At 34.2% G+C, this 21,225-nt stretch overlaps 1 protein-coding gene across 1 annotated transcript; it reads right to left on the reverse strand.

The window, feature by feature from the left end:
• Positions 1-7,583: 7,583 nt before the first annotated feature.
• tedc2 (tubulin epsilon and delta complex 2) lies at positions 7,584-21,222 on the reverse strand. The gene is made up of 10 exons (XM_039686149.2): positions 20,997-21,222; positions 20,546-20,655; positions 18,268-18,329; positions 17,746-18,172; positions 16,783-16,836; positions 16,110-16,188; positions 13,909-14,017; positions 13,594-13,692; positions 10,214-10,401; positions 7,584-8,472 (listed from the first exon to the last, which is right to left on the reverse strand). Exons 2-10 carry the CDS (start codon positions 20,644-20,646, stop codon positions 8,332-8,334), a joined length of 1,260 nt encoding a protein of 419 aa, XP_039542083.2. The 5' UTR covers positions 20,647-20,655; positions 20,997-21,222; the 3' UTR covers positions 7,584-8,331.
• Between the last annotated feature and the right edge of the window lie 3 nt (positions 21,223-21,225).

The raw sequence follows: 21,225 nt of genomic DNA on the forward strand, positions 1-21,225 counted from the left end.
TCTGCATAAAAGGCAGCCATGCTGTCAAAATTGAAAAAAAAAATATATATATATATATATGTCATTATGCATTCGTCCATCTTCTAGATATCAGGATGAATGTCTAAGCTGATCTTTTCCATTCAAAAAAAAAAAAAAAAATCATGAAAAATAATATAAAAGTCCATAGTAAAGGACAGAAGTTTTTAGGTGTTGAATTAATAGTTGTAATAAATTACAATAATATTTTCTGTATCACTACAAAAATACTTCAGAGATGTGAAAGTCACATCTAAATGAACTTTCACTACTGTTTAGAAAAGAAATGTGGCAACATCATTGGTCTTCATTTATTTCATGAGCAATCGTGAGTGACGTCTTTCTCTTTCATTGTGTGGGAAAAAGAGCAGGAGGTTCTCCGCCCGCTTGACATTTCCTTTTGTGTTTCATGGAAGAATGGAAGATGGTGAGTAAATGTTGACAGTTTGAGTGAACTTAAAGGGAAAGTTCACCTAAAAATGTAAACTCTGTCATGATTTACTCACCCTCATGTTGTTCCAAACCTTTATGAATTTTGTTCGTCTGCTGAAAACAAAAGAAGATATTTTGAAGAATGTCAGTAACCAAACAGTTGATCCCATTGACTTCCATAGTACTTTTTATTTTTAATCCGATTGAAGTCAAATGTTTGGTTACCAACATTCTTTAAAATATCTTCTTTAGTCTTCAGCAGAAGAGAGAAATAAACTTTAAGTTAATATATATATATAAACTTTTTTCAGCTACAACATTTTTCATTTTAATTTAGACTAACTTGATATACTAAATTCTCAAACTGAAAATAAAAAAAATAATAAAAACGATATATATATATATAAAAAACTAATAAAAATAAGAAAAATACAAAAACAACAAAATTACCAAAACTAACATTAAAGTTTATTTTTTTCATCCGATGGAAGTCATTTGTTTGGTCACCCACATTCTTCAAAATGTCTTTTTTTGTCTTCGGCAGAAGAAATAAAATAAACTTGAAATAAAATAATATATATATATATATATATATATATATATATAAATCAGCTACAACATTTTTCATTTTAATTTAGATTAACATAGATATTTAAAAAAAAAACTAATAAAAATAACAAAAAAACAAAAACAACAAAATAACTAAAACTAACATTAAAGTTTTTTTTTTTTCATCCAATAGAAATCAATTGTTTGGTCACCCATATTCTTCAAAATGTCTTTTTTTTTGTCTTCGGCAGAAGAAATAAAATAAACTTGAAATAAAATAATATATATATATATATATATATATATATATATATATATATATATATATATATATATATATATATATATATATATAAATTCAGCTACAAAATTTTTCATTTTAATTTAGATTAACATAGATATTTAAAAAAAACTAATAAAAATAACAAAAAAACAACAACAACAAAATAACTAAAACTAACATTAAAGTTTTTTTTTCATCCAATAGAAATCAATTGTTTGGTCACCCACATTCTTCAAAATGTCTTTTTTTGTCTTCGGCAGAAGAAATAAAATAAACTTGAAATAAAATATATATATATATATATATATATATATAAAAATTCAGCTACAACATTTTTCATTTTAATTTAGATTAACTTTATATACTAAAATAATTCAAACTGAAAATAAAAAAAATAATAAAAACGATAGATTTGTAAAAAAAAACAAAAAAACCCAACAAAATTACTAAAACTAACATTAAAGTGAAAGCAAATAAAGGAAGAAAAGAAAAACAAAAACTAATTCAAAATTGTAACAAAAATAAAATCTCATTGATACTAAAATAACACTAGCTACAATGAAGCGATGACAATTGGTGATGGGCTCTTATTTTGAAGGCAGGACTTCATCCTATTCTAGGGCTGCCATATTGCACACTGTTCCCACAGTAAAACCATTGTCTTATTATATACAATCTTCTTTAGTATTTATATTTAGTGACACTGTTTTGAAAATAGAGAGTAGTGTGTACGCACTGAAAATGAAAATGGGTGTGCCATGTTGGATGAACTGTTATAAAGTGCATACTCAGTCTAGACGGTAGAGTACATAATAGGTACATAAAGTATTATGCCTCATTTGGGACACAACTTTTGATCGGACTCATTAAATCCTTTATCATTTCATGTTAGCACCAAAATAAGGCATGAAAATACATCTTGCATACCATTTTTGGTAAATCAAAAACTTTTGCAACCGTCTTGGAGCTCATTGCAATGCATTCTGTGAAGCTAAGTCGACATGAAACTTTGTGAAACAGCCTCTAGGACAAGAACAAATGTAGGGCGGGGCTTGATTTTGTCGTAGGGAATTGATTGGATGGTTATGGTTGATCTCAAGTGAGTGACAGTTTGCCCCGCCCTCACGCCTGTGAACACTTCATCATAGACAAGAAGAGATGTCGCTGCAAGACAGAGGGGAAGTTACGAGGGCACGGACAAATCATTCATAACAAATATGAAAAAAAGAGACGAGATGTCACGATGGCTTTAAAAGTGTCCAGGTCGAACTCACTCATGCATTCATCTGTTGTTTATCTCCTTTTTTGTCTTTCTTTTCCCCACGATGGAAGCATCAGTCCCTTGAACGTGTTCCCGTGTGAGTCAGTGACATCAGCGTAAAGTGGGCGTGGGCTGGAGGAGGACGCCCACCCGTGAACCCAGCGCCACCTGTCTCCCAGTCTGGAACAGCTTGAGCCTCCTGTCCCCAACGGGCCCCATGGAACCTCTCAAACACACATTTTCACACGCTTAGCATGAATCTGACATAAATAAACCCATTTAGCACTCGAAAAATTAGGTTTAGGACAGTTTGTTGTGCATAAATGAATATCCCAAGCAAGCATGAACACTTACTGGAAGACCGATGACCGGAACGAGGCCTGTTCGATTTATTAATCCTACGATCTATTGATCGTCTCAGTAGGTTGGCGGCGACGCCCGTGACAGCTTCGTGCTCCTCGGGCTGTGTGAAGACCATGTGGGACTCGAAAGTCAGATGAAATCATTGAGAAGTACCTCCTTTGGTTCTCCACTTCTGGTGACTAAGAGGTTTGAACAGTCAGAGATTAACTAACAATCATCACAAACCATTGGCATGTTTTGACACACTCTCAGAAAAAAAGGTACAAAAGTTGTCACTGGGGCTGTACCTTTTGAAAAGGTAAACTTTTGTCCATTTCATGAGCTAATAAGAACATTTTAGGTGTTAATATGTACATTTTGGGTGCTAAGATGTACATTTAAGTGTTAATATGTACATTTAAGTGGTAATATGTACATTTAAGTGTTAATATGCACATTTAAGTGGTAATATGTACATTTTAGGTACATTTTGGGTGCTAAGATGTACATTTAAGTGTTAATATGTACATTTAAGTGGTAATATGTACATTTTTGGTGCTAATATGTCCATTTTAGGTGGTAATATGTACATTTGAGGTACTAATATGTACATGTTAAGTGTTAATATGTACATTTTAGGTGCTAATATACATTTTAGGTGCTAATATGTCAATTTCATGAGCTAATATGTCATTTTTAGGTGCTAATATGTCCATTTTAGGTGGTAATATGTCAATTTCAGGAGCTAATGTGTAAATTTCATGAGCTAATGTCCATTTTAGGTGGTAATATGTACATTTTAGGTGGTAATATGTACATTTGAGGTACTAATATGTACATGTTAAGTGTTAATATGTACATTTTAGGTGCTAATATGTCAATTCCATGAGCTAATATGTCCTTTTTAGGTGCTAATATGTCCATTTTAGGTGGTAATATGTCAATTTCAGGAGCTAATGTGTAAATTTCATGAGCTAATATGTCCTTTTTAGGTGCTAATATGTCCATTTTAGGTGGTAATATGTACATTTGAGGTACTAATATGTACATGTTAATTGTTAATATGTATATTTTAGGTGCTAATATACATTTTAGGTGCTAATATGTCAATTTCATGAGCTAATATGTCCTTTTAGGTGCTAATATGTCCATTTTAGGTGGTAATATGTCAATTTCAGGAGCTAATGTGTAAATTTCATGAGCTAATATGTCCATTTTAGGTGGTAATATGTACATTTGAGGTACTAATATGTACATGTTAAGTGTTAATATGTATATTTTAGGTGCTAAAATACATTTTGGGTGCTAATTCAATTTCATGAGCTAATATGTCCATTTTAGGTGGTAATATGTACATTTGAGGTACTAATATGTACATGTTAAGTGTTAATATGTATATTTTAGGTGCTAATATACATTTTAGGTGCTAATATGTCAATTTCATGAGCTAATATGTCCTTTTTAGGAGCTAATATGTCCATTTTAGGTGGTAATATGTCAATTTCAGGAGCTAATGTGTAAATTTCATGAGCTAATATGTCAATTTTAGGTGGTAATATGTACATTTGAGGTACTAATATGTACATGTTAAGTGTTAATATGTATATTTTAGGTGCTAATATGTCAATTTCATGAGCTAATATGTTCTTTTTAGATGCTAATATGTCAATTTTAGGTGGTAATATGTCAATTTCAGGAGCTAATGTGTAAATTTCATGAGCTAATATGTCCATTTTAAGTGGTAATATGTACATTTGAGGTACTAATATGTACATGTTAAGTGTTAATATGTATATTTTAGGTGCTAATATACATCTTAGGTGCTAATATGTCAATTTCATGAGCTAATATGTCCTTTTTAGGGGGTAATATGTCCATTTTAGGTTCTAACATGTACCACTAAGGTACCAATATGCAGCCTTTGGGTACAAAAGTGAACCTTTTGAAAAGGTACAGCCCCAGTGACAGCTTTTGTACCTTTTTTTTTCTGAGAGTGCATATAATCAATTTACCGGGTGGAAAAGTAATATTCACCGTGACTAATGCACTGCATCTCTTCTGGCACGATTTCAGAAATATATTGACATTCTTTTTAGAGGACTATGCTGCGTCCCAATTCGCATAATATCCATTTTAAGTGTTTGTATTGGTAGGCGCCTCTCAAATGACACACTATTCACACACTATTCTTTAAAAACGTACAATCAAGTTGGATGTTTAAGTCATTCCACCTTAAATTACATTAAACTGACTTTTTAAAGGACTTGAATCTCGTTTAACTTAACTAAAAGAATGTATTTTGATGAGGTAAAGTAACTTATTGGTAATTTTTTTTAGAGTGTACACTATGCACTTATCATGCAGTGTATGAATTTTATAAGGTTATTTAGTCATTCACAGTCTAAAGACCCTACAACATCACACATGTTGTTTTTTCCGTTAATTAAGTGCGTCATCCATGTATTTAGAGTGTACTCAATGTGGAAGTGTGAACACCTACTCGCACTATTTATACTACAAAACAGAATGAGGCGAATTAGGACGTAACTAGTGTGACCCAAATCTTAGTGTGATGAAATGAGTACCGGATGGTTAGAATCCGAAGAAGTGTAGATCTGTGCAACTGTAATGGCTAATATTACCCACAACCCTCGATTAGAACTACAAGAATGAATAAAAAGTGTTAAAAACTACAAACATGGCGGATGTGTGAGTCCCCGATAAAGGGGTTTGAGAGATTAATAATCAGTATCTTCTAACCTCCCGATTGAAAATATATTAATTTTATGTTCGTTCTTAGTTCATGTTAAACTAAGATAGTTAACTAATGAACCTTATATAAAGTACATCATTATGCAAACGCATAATTGTCAAATAGACTACACATTTCCTTCTGTGTGAAGCTTTCTGTAATTGGAAAACATACTTTTGACTTTTAAAGGAATATACATTATTCCAATATCCCTGGTACAATATAGAAGTTAAGCTCAACAGACAAATTTACAATAATGTTTACTCATGTGTATAATACACACCAGGATAAACATTAGAATACACACAGATTCAGAAAATTGAAAAATAAACAATAAAAACAATCTGATTGTCTTACAAATGTCTAAATCTGCTTTGAAGTCACATTATACAGATTTCCAGAAACGTGCTTGAGTCTGATTGGTCATTTTTTTTTGTCATTTAGGGCACAACATGATTCTAATGTTATACAATTATAGCAGTAGTGGCATTCATTACATTTTGAATGGTGAATGAGTAAATAACTTCTAACACATCTTATAACAGCAGTGCTGTGAGATCTCGGACACGAACATAAGCAAAATTTGGGGGTTTTGCTCTCGTCTAATCCACAATAAGAGCCACTCTCATAGTCACTATGGCAACTGGTGTAGATACAGATATTGAGTGCACTGTCTGAAGCAACAGATGCCGTTTCTTTTATTACCTGCAAAATTACAGTCAGACCTACAGATTATATTTGGTTGGTTGCATTGTAAACGTAAGCCTTTGAAGCCAGTCGGTTAAAGGAACAGTACTGTCGTGTTGCTTTCAACTCCCTTAAAATATTAATGAAACAACGCTTAAAGTCAAACGAAATGAATTTTGAATGAATGCAGCAAAAGTGTTTTGTTTCTTCCATTAACTGTAATAAAAACTACATCTAAAATTTTCAAAATGACCAACACATTCTTATGACAACACCCCCTAAAGGTAAATATCAGAATCTTAGCAATGTTGCCACGTCAATGCTGTAGTTTTAACATTTCATTCATCAACGAATCCTGAAAAAAGTATCACAGTTCCAAAAAATATTAAGCAGCACAACTGTTTCCAACATTATTAACCCTCTGGGGTTCTTCGGGTCAATAATGACCTGAAGCGTTTAAATAAAAAAAAATGTCTCTGTTTATTATCTGTTTATAAATGTTTATTTAAAATTTTTAAATAAAAAAAATCGTAGCTTCATCGGAATGGTCCGAAACTTGGTGACTTTAATGGTACTTGGTATATGAACACCCCAAAAAATTGGGGACAGGATTTGAAAAGTCTAAGTGGTCGTAAAAAAAATAGTCACACTCAGGACCTTCGGGTCAAAAATGACCCGCATAGGAAATGAATGGGAAATTGGAAATACTGAGTTTTTTGTGTGTACAATCTACAAATTAGCAACAATCTTGAAAAAAAGCACACAACAGTGAAGGGGTGAATCTATAAAACATCAAGAGTGCAAAACAGACACATCCACACATTCACACACACCTTTATACACAAACACACCAAAAAATTCAGATTATACATGCGTTTTGCATTTTTGAAAAGCTCAGTTTGTCCATGAAATGGCATCCATCTAATTTCAAAAATTGCTTTTATGAGGCCTAGGCTTGACTCCAAAATGAAATACAGCTTTAAAAAAAAAAAAAAAAAAAAAAAACATTTTTTTAAAAAAAAATGTTTTCTATTATATTCAATGGGGGAAATTTTGGTCATAATTATTGCATTAATACTAATTATAATTTTATTTTATTTTTTTGAAATTTTCTCAAAACACCAAAAAAAGAGAAGATAAAATATTATAAAAAACAAGTAAAAAAAATTATGATTTTCAAATTATGATCATGCGACACTAAAGACTGGAGTAATAGTGCTGAAAATTCAGCTTTGATCACAGGAATCAATACTTTGCAATATTTCTTTCTTTCTGTATTTGTGATCAAAATAATGTTTCCAAACTTTTGAAAGGTTCACAATAGACACAAATCAAAACAGTGCTTGCATCAGTATCATCTAGAACACCAGTTCCACCATTAAAATGTGATTTAGACACTTTATAGACCAAAAAACACACATTTGTGAATGTACGATGGGGCTCGGGAATGTCTAGACATTCAATATAAGTGTATTAAACACAACCATTGTTTTGTTTTATAAACTGAGGGATAAGTCTAAATTACTTTCAGCCCTAACAGACGTCATGCCACAGATGCCGTCAATAGAGACTCTGGAAGAGGTTCAGGACACATCACCCTCTGCTGGCAAAACACAACACCACAGGCCTCACGAGAACGCTCGGTATTAGTGTTAAAAGATGCCGGTGGTTTGGGTAATGAATTCAAACAGGAAGAACTCCTCCGAGAGCCAGATAAACTTCAGACGATAATAAACGCGTGTGACATGAAATGAAATCCTGACTCATGGATCATGAGAGACGTCAGCTGGAAGCTTTATTCGTCTTTCTTAACAGCAGCTGCACTCGCTCGTCACGTCTCCAGTCATGTGACTGATTACAAAAAGGACTTTGTTTGACATCCGAGGCAAATGCACAACAACGCCGCACACGCTTGGCGCAGTTTCTCTCCGAATAACAGTTTTTTTTCACACTGTGCTGTGCTTCGTAGAATTCAGTGAACTAACCCTGAAATACAAGCTTGTTTTCTCACTCCGAATCCAAAACCAACGACGGGAATTGAACGCCTCCCTCCGCCAGAAGTGAGTAAAGACCACGCAGAGCCACGGGACTGGGTCGCCTGACACCAGAATCAGCGTCCCACAAAGACACAAGGTTATCGGACATCGCCTAAAGACAGAAAAAAACACGCGCTTAATACAACACAGTAATAAACAATCAGTTCTGCTGTAAAAAGACAATATTATTCAGCTGGAATCAGTTGATTATTATGAAATGAGTTCAATTCAGATATATAGCAGCTCTACAGAAAACAATAGTGTCGATATTTAGCAAGTTACTCTAAAAAAGTAATTAATTACCTCTTCAACAGTGTAATTATTAGATTACTGTACTAATTACTCTCTCTAAAAAGTATTTAATTACTTTTAATTACTAATTACTTTCAAAATCCCATATCAATCTCAACCCCCTGAATAATTCAAGGATAGACATGACTTCTTTCAAATAAATACTATAAAATTGTATGAATTATCCTTAAACTGACCAAGGTGGAGAAGGTCACATTATAAAAACACACTTTTTAACATCCGACAATACATTTTAAAGGACAACTCCGGCGCTAAATGAACCTTAAGTCTAATTACACATTGTTACCTAGTCAACCGTTATCTGAGATTTGTTTTCATGATTGCCGAATGTAAATAGTTTTATCTCTAAAAACAGTTTAGCCTATAACGCTAGTATAATGCTAGTATACAGGGCATAGAGTAATGACAAATAAAAATCGCTTGTTATTACCACTAACAAGGCTCAAAATAGCCCCACAGTAACACGGTAGCATAACATTCAAACCGAAGCATTGAGAACTTTGTCAGTGTCCATACAGTTTAATAAGAAGATATTTTATATACACAGTCAACTTCGCGAATACAGGAAGAAGCCATCTTGGAAAAATAGTCTCTACCAGTCGATCTACGAACGCCGATCCAAGTGCGCTGGTGAGATGTGAATAAGGTGATAAGGTGAGCGAGAACAGTAGTCTACATGTACATATTGAAGGGAAGTAAACGGTTTGTGTTTGTGTTTCTTCTGGAAACAACGGATCATATGAGATTCTGCACAGTTCAGCGCACTTGGATCGGCATTCGTAGATCGACTGGTAGAGACTATTTTTCAAAGATGGTTTCTTTCTGTATTCGCGAAGTTGACTGTGTCTATAAAATATCTTCTTATTAAACTGTATGGACACTGACAAAGTTCTCAATGCTTCGGTTTGAATGTAGGGACCCTTGTTATGCTGTCGTGTTACTGTGGGGCTATTTTGAGCCTTGTTAGTGGTAATAACAAGCGATTTTTATTTGTCATTACTCTATGCCCTATATACTAGCATTATACTAGCGTTATAGGCTAAACTGTTTTTAGAGATAAAACTATTTACATTCGGCAATCATGAAAACAAATCTCAGATAACGGTTGGCTAGGTAGCAATGTGTAATTAGACCAAAGGTTCATTTTGCGCCGGAGTTGTCCTTTAATGTTAAACCCACTATTGTTTTATGTCTGATCTCATGACATTTCACTTTTTTCATACATATTTTACAATAATTCATACAAATTTGTACGAGTGCGGTCGTACGATTTAGACACCTCATAAAATGCATACGAATCGCTGTGAGATCGGATTGATCCATACAGTATTTACATCAGAAGTAACTGTAATTAAATTACAGATAAATGAAGAGTAATTCAAGGGGAAAAGTAATTAAATTACAGTAACTAATTACTTAGTAATTAGTTACACCCAACAATTTTAACAATATGTTGCCTTATGGACACTTTTTTTTGTCCAAATGAAGAAAAATAGTATATTTTGAATATAAGACGGCGAAATATCAAACTGGTTTGAAACCTTCTGAAGACCAATGGCCTGCTGAAGTTGTTCGACTCTGAGTCTTCGGCTTTCCAGCTGTCTGAGTTCAGTTTCACTGGTGTAGGACAGGATGGGCGGCAGACAGGAACGATCTGGGTCACCCCAATCACCTCTCCTCCGGATGGGACACAAATCTCCAGAGCTACTCTTATCCCACCTCTCCCAGTCTGAGAAACACAAGGCAGTTTTGCACTGGATTTAGATCTACGTCCAGGTTATCAACCCAATTAAAGGAGTAGTTCACTTTAAAAAAAGACTTTGCTGATAATTTACTCACCCCCATGTCATTCAAGATATCCACGTCTTTCTGTCTTCAGTCGAAAAGAAATTAAGGTTTTTCATGAAAACATTCCAGGATTTTCTCAATGGGAACCAAATGGTTCAAGGTCCAAATGAGAGTTTCAGTGCAAACTGTTCAAAGGGCTTTAAACGATTCCAGATGATGAATAAGGGTCTTATCTAGGAGTCATGACTCGAAAAAAAGATTTGTTCATTTTGATGAATGGGTTCGAACAGGAGAGTCACAAACGCTCATCACAGAACAGAGCAAGGCGAACATTTGTGCTTAAAAACTTAAACTTTTTTATTTATTTTTTAAATGAGCGATCGTTTCGCTTGATAAGACCCTTATTCATCGTCTGGAATCGTTTAAAGCCCTTTGAACAGTTTGCAGTTTGCACTGAAACTGTCTTTTTGACCTTGAACCGTTTGGTTCCCATTGAAGTCCATTATATGGAGAAAAAACATGGAATGTTTTCATGAAAAACCTTAATTTCTTTTCGACTGAAGAAAGAAAGACGTGGACATCTTGGATGACATGGGGGCAAGTAAATTATCAGCAAAAGTTTTTTTTAAAAAGTGAACTACTCCTTTAATCCAGATCAACCTGTGTGAACGGGATAGTGAACTGAATTCACAACAAAATCGGATTTCTTAGTAACATTCTAATGATACCAAATGCAATTGGTGTAAGGCAAAACACTGAAAACGAGCAAGCGTCGCCAGTACATAAATTTCTTTCCCAAGAAGTAATAACATGGGAACTCTGGTACATGGAGGCGGGGGATTTCTATGGGGTTGTGGAGGATAAAGTTTCAAAAAGATGAACCATGTGTGAGGCTTGTTGATGTGTTACCCTTTAAATCCAGAGGGAGCACTTCAAACTTCATGAGAAAAATATGACAGCTAACAACAATGAGAAAGGGGATGGGAGTTTCGACTTCTTGGACAGTGTTGTGCAAGTTACTTCCAAACTGTAATACATTAGGTATTACTTGTTACTGTTATTTAAAAGTAATTCATTACCTTACAATATTACTGTCTCAGAATTGTAATGCGTTACATTACTCATGTATTACTTTTGAGTTACTTTCACCAAAATAACTAAGTAGAACTTAACTTTGGGGCTGTAACGATATGCAATATGAAACCGAAATCGCCATTCGCCACACGACTCAAATCCACGAACCTACAGAATCACGACACACCTCTTCCAACTCCAGCGTTATTCTCCTTACCGTCCAGATCCAATGCTACCTTATCTTTAAATTAGGCTATTAGTTTAATTTATTTGAAGTTAACATTATAAAATACGTAGACCTACACCACAAAACTAGTTGAGGATAAATTATTTAAAATTGGGGAAATCCAGCATTATGGACATGATGACATTTGCAGTCAAAACTTGAAATAAAAATTCTCAGAAAATACATGTATTGAAACGTATATAGGCTACTTCCTTAAAGGACTCCAGACATTAGACAAATATCAGTCTATGTTTTATTTTTAATATTAGGGAAAAGACACACATTCATGCGTGACAAAAAAATAGGAGGCAAAATATATTTTTTGTAATTCTGTTAATTACACTGCGCAAATCGGATGAGGAAGGGTTGGCTCTCCAGTCTCCGTAGAACTTAAAATATTCATTTTATTTTAGTTTTCGTGTTCGCATTTATGAGGAAAAAACAATGTTACAGACGCGACCGCTCTGAACTGGCACTAAAAGACTGCTTTAAAACTTTCACATAGTCTGTTGCCTTTTAAGAAGTAAAATCAGACAATACACTGTAATACAACTGTAATACAAGCCTCACTGAACATGTAACGAGTAAAATATTACTGAAAATTGATTAGTAATGCCTTACACTACTGCGTTACAGCAAAAAGTAATATGTTACTGTAATGTATTACTTTTGTAATGCGTTACTCCCAACACTGTTCTTGGATAATTGGATGGTGTGTCACTTGTAGAAATCGAACGTGAAACTGAGCACAGAAACTCAACCAGAAACTGTTTAATGGAGGGTGAACAGATACAGACACCACATTGAACCCAAAATAGACTGAAGAATGTTTTTTGTTCACTGCAAATTAGCATGTGAACACTATTGTGTCTGTTCATGAGAAGAAATTTACATTGTTGATTTGCGTGTGTGTGAGAACAGAAGTGAAAAGAGTAAGGAAGATGGATGAAGTTTGCTAGTCGTGTCTCATGTGCTTCTTTGCATATAAAGTGGACTGGGGCTAGTTGTCACAAAACCTAGCACTGGTTTTGTATTTGGGTCATAAACGCCAGAATGTTCTTAAATTAAAATATGTACTTATACTTAAGTAAAATTACAATATAACCATATTGTGTAATATCTGTCTGTTTTATTGTTTACAATAAATAAATAACACTGACATATTCAAACAAGAGTCAACTTTACATTAAAGGCAGATTTAAGTTTTTTCCACGTGCCAAATAAAATGACAATTAAATTAATAATATTATAATAAAAAACATTCACAAATAGTTGAATATAATAATTCATTATAATTTAATATCAATATTAAAATTAATATGACTAAGAAAATACAAATAAATACATTTATATATAAATACATGTGTATAAATATAATACATATGAATATAAAAATATAAATACAAGTATATAAATGCATTTAGTTCAAATATTCTAATAAATATTTAAATTCTAACAAATATAAATACAATTTCATTCGATTTTTTTATTTATTTATTGTAGTTTCTGTTGGTAAAAACAATGGTTTAATATTTCCATATGTTACCTTTTGCTGTTTCATGAATTGTTTTGTACTTACATTATTTTTCAACACTATTTCGCCCATGAAATTGCCAACATTTGTGACAATTTACCTTATGAAGCACTATTGGGGCATGTTGTCACAAAAGGTCAGTGTGTGTTAAATGAACTCTATCTTTTCCCTGAGCCGTAAAATTAAATATTTTACATTTATTTTATAAATTGACAACATTAATTAAGCGGGTGCTTTTATTGAAAGTGTCTTACAAATGAGAAACAACACAAGAAACGCTTGTTTCGCTTGTGAAGTACCTTTCTTCCGCTGATCAGCACATGAAAGAAGATCTGCCGTCATTCTCTCCAAACCCTCCAGCATCCGCAAGGACTCATATTCTCTCTCATGCGACGTCCCTGTGACACACACACACACAAACACATTTCTCTTGATCTCTATCTACTTCAAAATGAGCTGCAGCCTGTGAAACGTCCTGTGACTCAGAGGAATAAAGACTACATGACAGTGTTTTCCTTGGACGGATTATAATTGTCCAGATGCTCTTTTCTCAGCCCCCTTCTTCCTCCCACACACTTCTGCCTTCCTGCAGCCCTCCATCTTTTCTGGCCTACCTGAGTCTGAGTGTGTGAAGCAGTGCGTCAGGTCAAGACAACGCTGTGAAAGCACGTCCAGCTCTGCTGTGATATCAGCGGGACATCTGGAAGGCCGTTCGGATGGGAACTGATACAGCGGCAGGTCAAGAACATACAACAACGACATAATATTTGAACAAAACAAAAGATGACAAGGGTTGTGCGTTTATCCCTCAAAGCTTCATTTTGTAATGGTTAAATTAAATATGCCATTGAGGTCCTGATGAGGCCTTTTGAACAAATAGCAAGTAGAAAAGAGTGGTGGAGGGATGACGTATTTTAGCACTTCCGGTTCCATTGTCCCGAAGTCAATGTGATTTTTGGATATGTTTTTGGTTAAATGCTTGAAATAAGGTCTGTGGTGTGTTCAAGATATGTTCACGGTTTATCCTCCTGTGATTTTTTACTTGTCTTGTAAAAGGCGGTTGCAAACAAGTGTCTAAATGGGACTACAGAGGTCGTCGGAGACATTAAAGGTAACATTTTAAAGCAAGCTAGCTTTAAAAGAACACCTTCAGAGCGTCTAGACCAGTGTTGGGCAAGTTACTTTTAAAAAGTAATTAGTTACAGTTACTAGTTACTTCTTCCAAAAAGTAACTAAATTAGTTACTCAGTAACCGAGTAACTAATTTAGTTACTTTTTGGAAGAAGTAACTAGTAACTGTAACTAATTACTTTTTAAAAGTAACTGTAACTATTTACTTTTATAATTTTGTAACTGAGAAACTAATTTAGTTACTTTTAAAAAGTAATTAGTTACAGTTACTAGTTACTTCTTCCAAAAAGTAACTAAATTAACTTTTATAATTTTGTAACCGAGTAACTAATTTAGTTACTTTTTGGAAGAAGTAACTAGTAACTGTAACTAATTACTTTTTAAAAGTAACTGTAACTAGTTACTTTTATAATTTTGTAACTGAGAAACTAATTTAGTTACTTTTAAAAAGTAATTAGTTGCAGTTACTAGTTACTTCTTCCAAAAAGTAACTAAATTAGTTACTCGGTTACAAAATTATAAAAGTTACTTTTATAAAAAAGTAACTTATTACTTTTTAAAAGTAACTTTTTAAAAGTAACTTTTTTATAAAAGTAACTTTTATAATTTTGTAACCGAGCAACTAATTTAGTTACTTTTTGGAAGAAGTAACTAGTAACTGTAACTAATTACTTTACTTTTATAATTTTGTAACTGAGAAACTAATTTAGTTACTTTTAAAAAGCAATTAGTTACAGTTACTAGTTACTTCTTCCAAAAAGTAACTAAATTAGTTACTCAGTTACAAAACTATAAAAGTAACTAGTTACCTAAGAAAGTAACTATTGCATTACTTTCAAGTAAAATTAAATTTTAAATGCTCAAATGAGACCCAAATGTGAAAAAGTAATGCCGTTAGTAACGGCGTTATTCCCATCACTGACAAAGTCGCACACCATTCAAAACGAATGAACGCCAAAAACAGAAAGCAAACAAAAGCATCACAAGAAACGCCATTAAACTACCTCATGTCTCTAAGAACAGTACATTAAAATAATAATGAACATAAACCACTTACAGAGCTCTTGTACCACCTGACTGCTGCAGATTCATTTCGGCATTGATAGCGTTTACATTGAAATGCAGAATTCGAGTCACACAAACAGCTCAGAGTACAACGTCACACAACATAATCTCAGTATTGTGGTTCAGGAGGAACTGTAAAAGGCGGCTGCTGTTTCGGTTGCATGAAACGCACAGATGGCAGGCAAGTAGGTTAACCCTCAAAGCTTCATAAAATGTTTGTCCAATCATTGCATTCGGTCCGATGAACATTTTATGGTCCTACGTTTGCTTTCACGGCCTCGTTGCGTTTATAATTGGGCTCTTGCCAACTATTATGACTCGAAAATGTTTTTAAGCAACAATGACGGTGACGCTGAAGTCATGTAACCGCGGTGTAGTGTAGTTCATTTATAGCGTTTAGCTTTTGACTTCTACCAACTGTATTTACGCCTCAAAATAAAGTATTGTTGATCACAGAGCTTATTTTCTGCAATAATCCAAAAGCCAATAGAAAATTTTTTTTTTTTGAGGGAACCAGAGTGGCCTACAAAAACACGTCATGCCTGCACCACTCTATAGTGTGCAGTTTATTAAAACCCACCAACAGGAGAAACGATGACAGTGTTGAACTGAAGGATACAGTTGCTCTCAGTCTCTCCGTAAACTGAGTTTTCTCTGGCATTGGCTTTGATTCATGGGTTAACACCTTTTTCCACAATCTGAAAGAACACTTACACTTTAAATAATAATAAAAAAGTTTTTTTTCCACTCACAATAATAATTGTGATTTAATATTTCGCATATATTCATTGATTATCATTTGATTTAAAGAAATATTCTGGGTTGACTAAGGAAAAATCTTGGATGTGCAATGGAAGTCAAAGGACCAAGCTGTTTACATGAAGTACTCCTTAAAAATGTGTTACTTATGATGCTTTCTAACTAATGTTATATGCAGTTATTAGTCCCTCACTGATGATATTTAATGTGTTCAGACGTTTCTCTGTGTAAAAGTTTCAGTTCTCTGTGTATATTGTGTGAAATTTACAAGATTTACTTGCTTTAAATCTCAATATTTTATGTTTCACAGACAAGGTTAGTGTAGCAAGTGATTTTTCTTACACTAGTTGCTTTGATTTCGCAACACAATTTGAAAGTTTATAGTGTTGCTCTGTTTACTTCCATTGTACTGTGGCATGGTTTTAAAAAATGAGTCATTCTAATCAATATTATGCCACAAATGCTGCTGATAGTGCTTAGCTTGTAATGAACCCAAAATACTCCATTGATTTACAAGGCAATATTAGACTGACCGGATCTGTTTTGTTCTTTGTGCTCGCCAGACTGGTAACAAAGGAGAAGATATCCTACAGCAACAAAGACAAGCCATTAAAACACATTACATTAGATGGCCATTAAAAACCATTACATTTGATGGTAAAAACATGTATATAATAGCCTTACAATACCATTCAAACTTTTGGGGTGGGATTTTAGAGTTTCTGAAAGAAGTCGCTTCTGCTCACCAAGACTGCGTTTATTTGATGAATAATAGAGTATAAACAGTAATACAGTGAAATATCACTTATTTATCTGAATATATAGTAAAATTTGATTTATTCCTGTATTACTCCAGTCTTCAGTGTCACATGATCCTTCAGAAATGATGATTTGATGCTCAAGAAACATTTCTGATAATTATCAATGTTGAAAACAGTTGTGCTGCTTAATATTGTAATGGAAACTGATACATTTCAGGATTCTTTGATGAATAGAATGTATTTAAAATAGAAATCTTTTGTAACCTCATAACTTTTCCGTAACATTTGATCGATTGAAAGTGTCCTTTCTGAATAAAAGTCATAATTTCTTACTATTGACCCCAAACTTTTGAAAGGTCAGACTGATCTCATGAAATGGCGTATGTATGACACGCCAATTCGCATTTCCATTTTTGGCGTAATCGCTTTTCAGCGTGTTTATGAACGCCGTTGACTTAACGTTACATTACTGTATATATAAATATATGACCAACCCCAAACTGGGGTTAATACTGTTTATGAGTCTTCCCCTACCATCCTAGGAAAAAAAAATATCACTCTCCAAATATCGCAGATACACGCGGATAGCTCAAAATGCGTATAGATAACACGCCACTTGATTTGAAAGTGGGGTGTATGTTTACGCAAAAGTCATGATGTCATGTTGGAAAGGTAGTGTACATATTCGATTAAAGATATATTTCATATTCGCCATATATCAGTTCATATACATACCATTGTGCATTCTGCATATTTCCAGTTGTGAACTTCCCATCTTTCCCAGACACTGATGGGGAAAACTCTTCACACATCTTCTGCTGGGACGCTGTGGAAGAAATCTTCACTGGGGCGCTCTTCGGGACTGATGGCCTTCCTTTGAACACTGGATGAGCATTCGGTCCCTTCCGGAGCAGAACGGCCCCATGGGTCGCTCCTCTGTGATGATGGTTTTTTTTGCACGTGTCTGGAGGGGGGAGAGATTTCACTGGTTTCCTTTTATCTTCTTCTTTAACATTAACATTAATGGGAGGTTTGGGGTGTTTTCTTTGGTTGCTTTCCGAGTGAAGTTCTTTATGAGCCTCAGATGTGCTGCGGATTTTCAGTGCTTTTTTTAAAACGTGCTCCAACAATTCAATTTCTGTTTGTTCTTCAGGTGGAATATCTGTTTTAGAAAGCAGAGACAAAGATATAGTGAGTAATATATAACATGGGATACATGACAAATAAATAAAACTAAATAAATGATTTTTCTCTGACCGTCTTTAGTAGCGATGGCTGTGGCAGTTTCAGGTTCACTGGCTTCGGTCACGCGTGTTCTCCTGCACAAATACGGCATGAGTCGACAAAATTTAACTTTTTACACCCTTCTATTTCAAGATAGGTAGGGTATATTGGGGCTAAAGGTGCAACGGGGTAAAAGTCTTTCATCTAAACCACTAGATGGCACAAAAACCTGCCGAAGAACTTTTTAAAAAGCGTCGATTTTAAGAAGCAAATGAGAATCTCTAAAATTATTGAATCTATTTTTGTAGGTCTTTTCAGGTTTTTTCAAGCTAATTAAAGCAACAGTTATTCAATAACAGAAGAATATGTGAAAGTATGGTATTTAGGGTAAAAAGGCACCATAACTAACATGATAATTAAGAGTTGGCTGATATGACATGGTTAGATTCAGATGGTAAAAATCATAGATTAAGTTGGGTGTCAAACCAAACCATCATATTTAAAAATATGATATTAATCATATCATATAATAAAATATCATGTATTATTACTCATGTAAATCTATATTAAATTATTATGGGATCTCCTTCGATGCTTTCAGAATCTTTACTTTTGAAAATAATTTATATATAGCAATATAAATAACATATGTTAACAAAAAATAATTATTTTATTCATCAAGATTTAAACCGAATATAGTACAAACTTTGCTAAAGTGTTTGCTTTGAACATTAAGACACCATTAAAAACCATTATATTATGTTAACTAAAGTATTTTTGTCAATTTTTACCGTGTTTGGGTAAAAAAGGCCCTCTCGCCACATCATGCATACGATTTCTAAACAAAATAAACCACTTTTATGATTTATATTCAACCAGATCTGTTGCTGCATAAATGTCCAAAACAATTTTTTTTTGTCTGCAATCATACACTATGGGAGAAGTGTAAAGCACATTTTTCTTAAAGGGTTAGTTCACCCAAAAATGAAAATTAAGTCATTAATTACTCACCCCCATGCTGTACCAACCCCGTAAGACCTTCGTTCATCTTCGGAACACAAATAAAAGATATTTTTGATTGAATCTGAGAGCTGGATCAGTCCTATATAGGCTGCCTAAGGGACTGGCTCTTGACGGCCCATAAAGTCATTAAAGAAAAGGTTTAAAAGTATTCCATGTTTATTAAGCGACGAGACTACTTTTTGTGCGAAAAAAACATAAATAACGACTTTATTCCACTATTCCATTACTTCCTTATGGGCGCATGCGCGAGAACTGAGACGAGGACGTTCTCATTCGTCTACTTCTTGTTACCGGCTGCTCACCGCTTAGGAGTTTTACCGCCCCCTACCGTATAAGATGATGTGCTGATATAGCTGGAAGCGCAAAACTTTCTGTTTACAAGCAGAGGAAGATGCGCGCTGTACATACGCTTTTCAATTAGCGTATTTTCCGCACTACAAGGTGCACTTAAAAGCCTTTAATCTTCTCAAAAAACGACAGTGTTCCTTATAATCCGGAGCGCCTTATATATGGATCATCATCTTATACGGTAGGTGGCGGTAAAACTCCTAAGCGGTGAGCAGCCGGTAACAAGAAGTAGACGAATGAGAACGTCCTCGTCTCAGTTCTCGCGCATGCGCCCATAAGGAAGTAATGGAATAGTGGAATAAAGTCGTTATTTATGTTTTTTCCGCACAAAAAGTAGTCTCGTCGCTTGATAAACTTATAATTGAGCCGCTGTAGGCACATGGATTATTTAAACCTTTTCTTTAATGACTTTATGGGCCGTCAAGCGCCAGTCCCTTAGGCAGTCTATCTAGGACTGATCCAGCTCTCAGATTCAATCAAAAATATCTTTATTTGTGTTCCGAAGATGAACGAAGGTCTTACGGGGTTGGAACAGCATGGGGGTGAGTAATTAATGACTTAATTTTCATTTTTGGGTGAACTAACCCTTTAAGGTGTGCCTTTAGCTCCTTGGTTCCCTATGCCATAACCACAAGAAACCAGGGACAGTTCACCCAAAAAATTTAATTCTGTCATCATTTACTACTCACCATCAAGTTGTTCCAAACCAGTATGAAAATTTCTTTTAAAGCTGTACGTATTGTATGTAACAAAATAATATGGCACAGAATAAAGTCAATGGGGTTCATCAAATGTTTGGTTACAAGCATTATTCAAAATATCTTCTTTTGTGTTCAACAGAAGAAAGAAATTCCTACAGGTTTGGAACAACATTAAGATGAGTAACAAATGATAACAGAATTGTCCTTTTTTGGATGAACTTTTCCTTTGAATACCTTACATTGAGCGCAATATCTCCTTGCACTGCCTGATGTTTTCAGTGAGTCTTGCTTCTTCAGCTTTGCACATCTTGACAGCTTCTTCAACAGCACGAAGAGACATGCTCAATATCTGAGAAAATACACAAGAACTGTACTGTAAGAATAGAGCAACTGTACTGTGGATAGGAGACAATATACTGTAGGTGTGACAATGCTTTTAAACAAAAAGATTTTAATGTATGCAAGCATGCATGTTATATAGATGCTACAGTTCTACATTTTCACATGCACAAATATTACAGGTGACACTGAGTTCATTGAAACATTAAGTTGATGCATCAAACAGCCAGTTATAATGGACATTGCGTACTAAAGAGAGTGCATGTAAGTAGCAGGCAGCTAAACCTATGATACATTTGGCCAATATGTGTGTGAATTTTCAAGACTCTTATCACGATTCGAGTTAGTTACCCGCCCGGAAGCGCACGTTGGTGTCTAAAAACACAGCTTTCACTTTCCTTTATCCATCCTTTATGTAACTTTTCCTTCAGCTCGTCGAGGGATTTAAATGAATCGTATTTAACTCAGACTGTCAAAATAACGTCAGACAAACAAAGAAAATTCTGCGTCAAACTTCCGAGCTCAGCGAGACTTCTCTCAAACACCGGCTCGCCTCTCAAATATCGCGAGACTGACACGA

The sequence above is a fragment of the Pimephales promelas genome, chromosome 3 (genome assembly GCF_988280905.1).
Source record: "Pimephales promelas chromosome 3, fPimPro1.hap1.1, whole genome shotgun sequence".
Classification (NCBI taxonomy): Eukaryota; Metazoa; Chordata; class Actinopteri; order Cypriniformes; family Leuciscidae; genus Pimephales; species Pimephales promelas.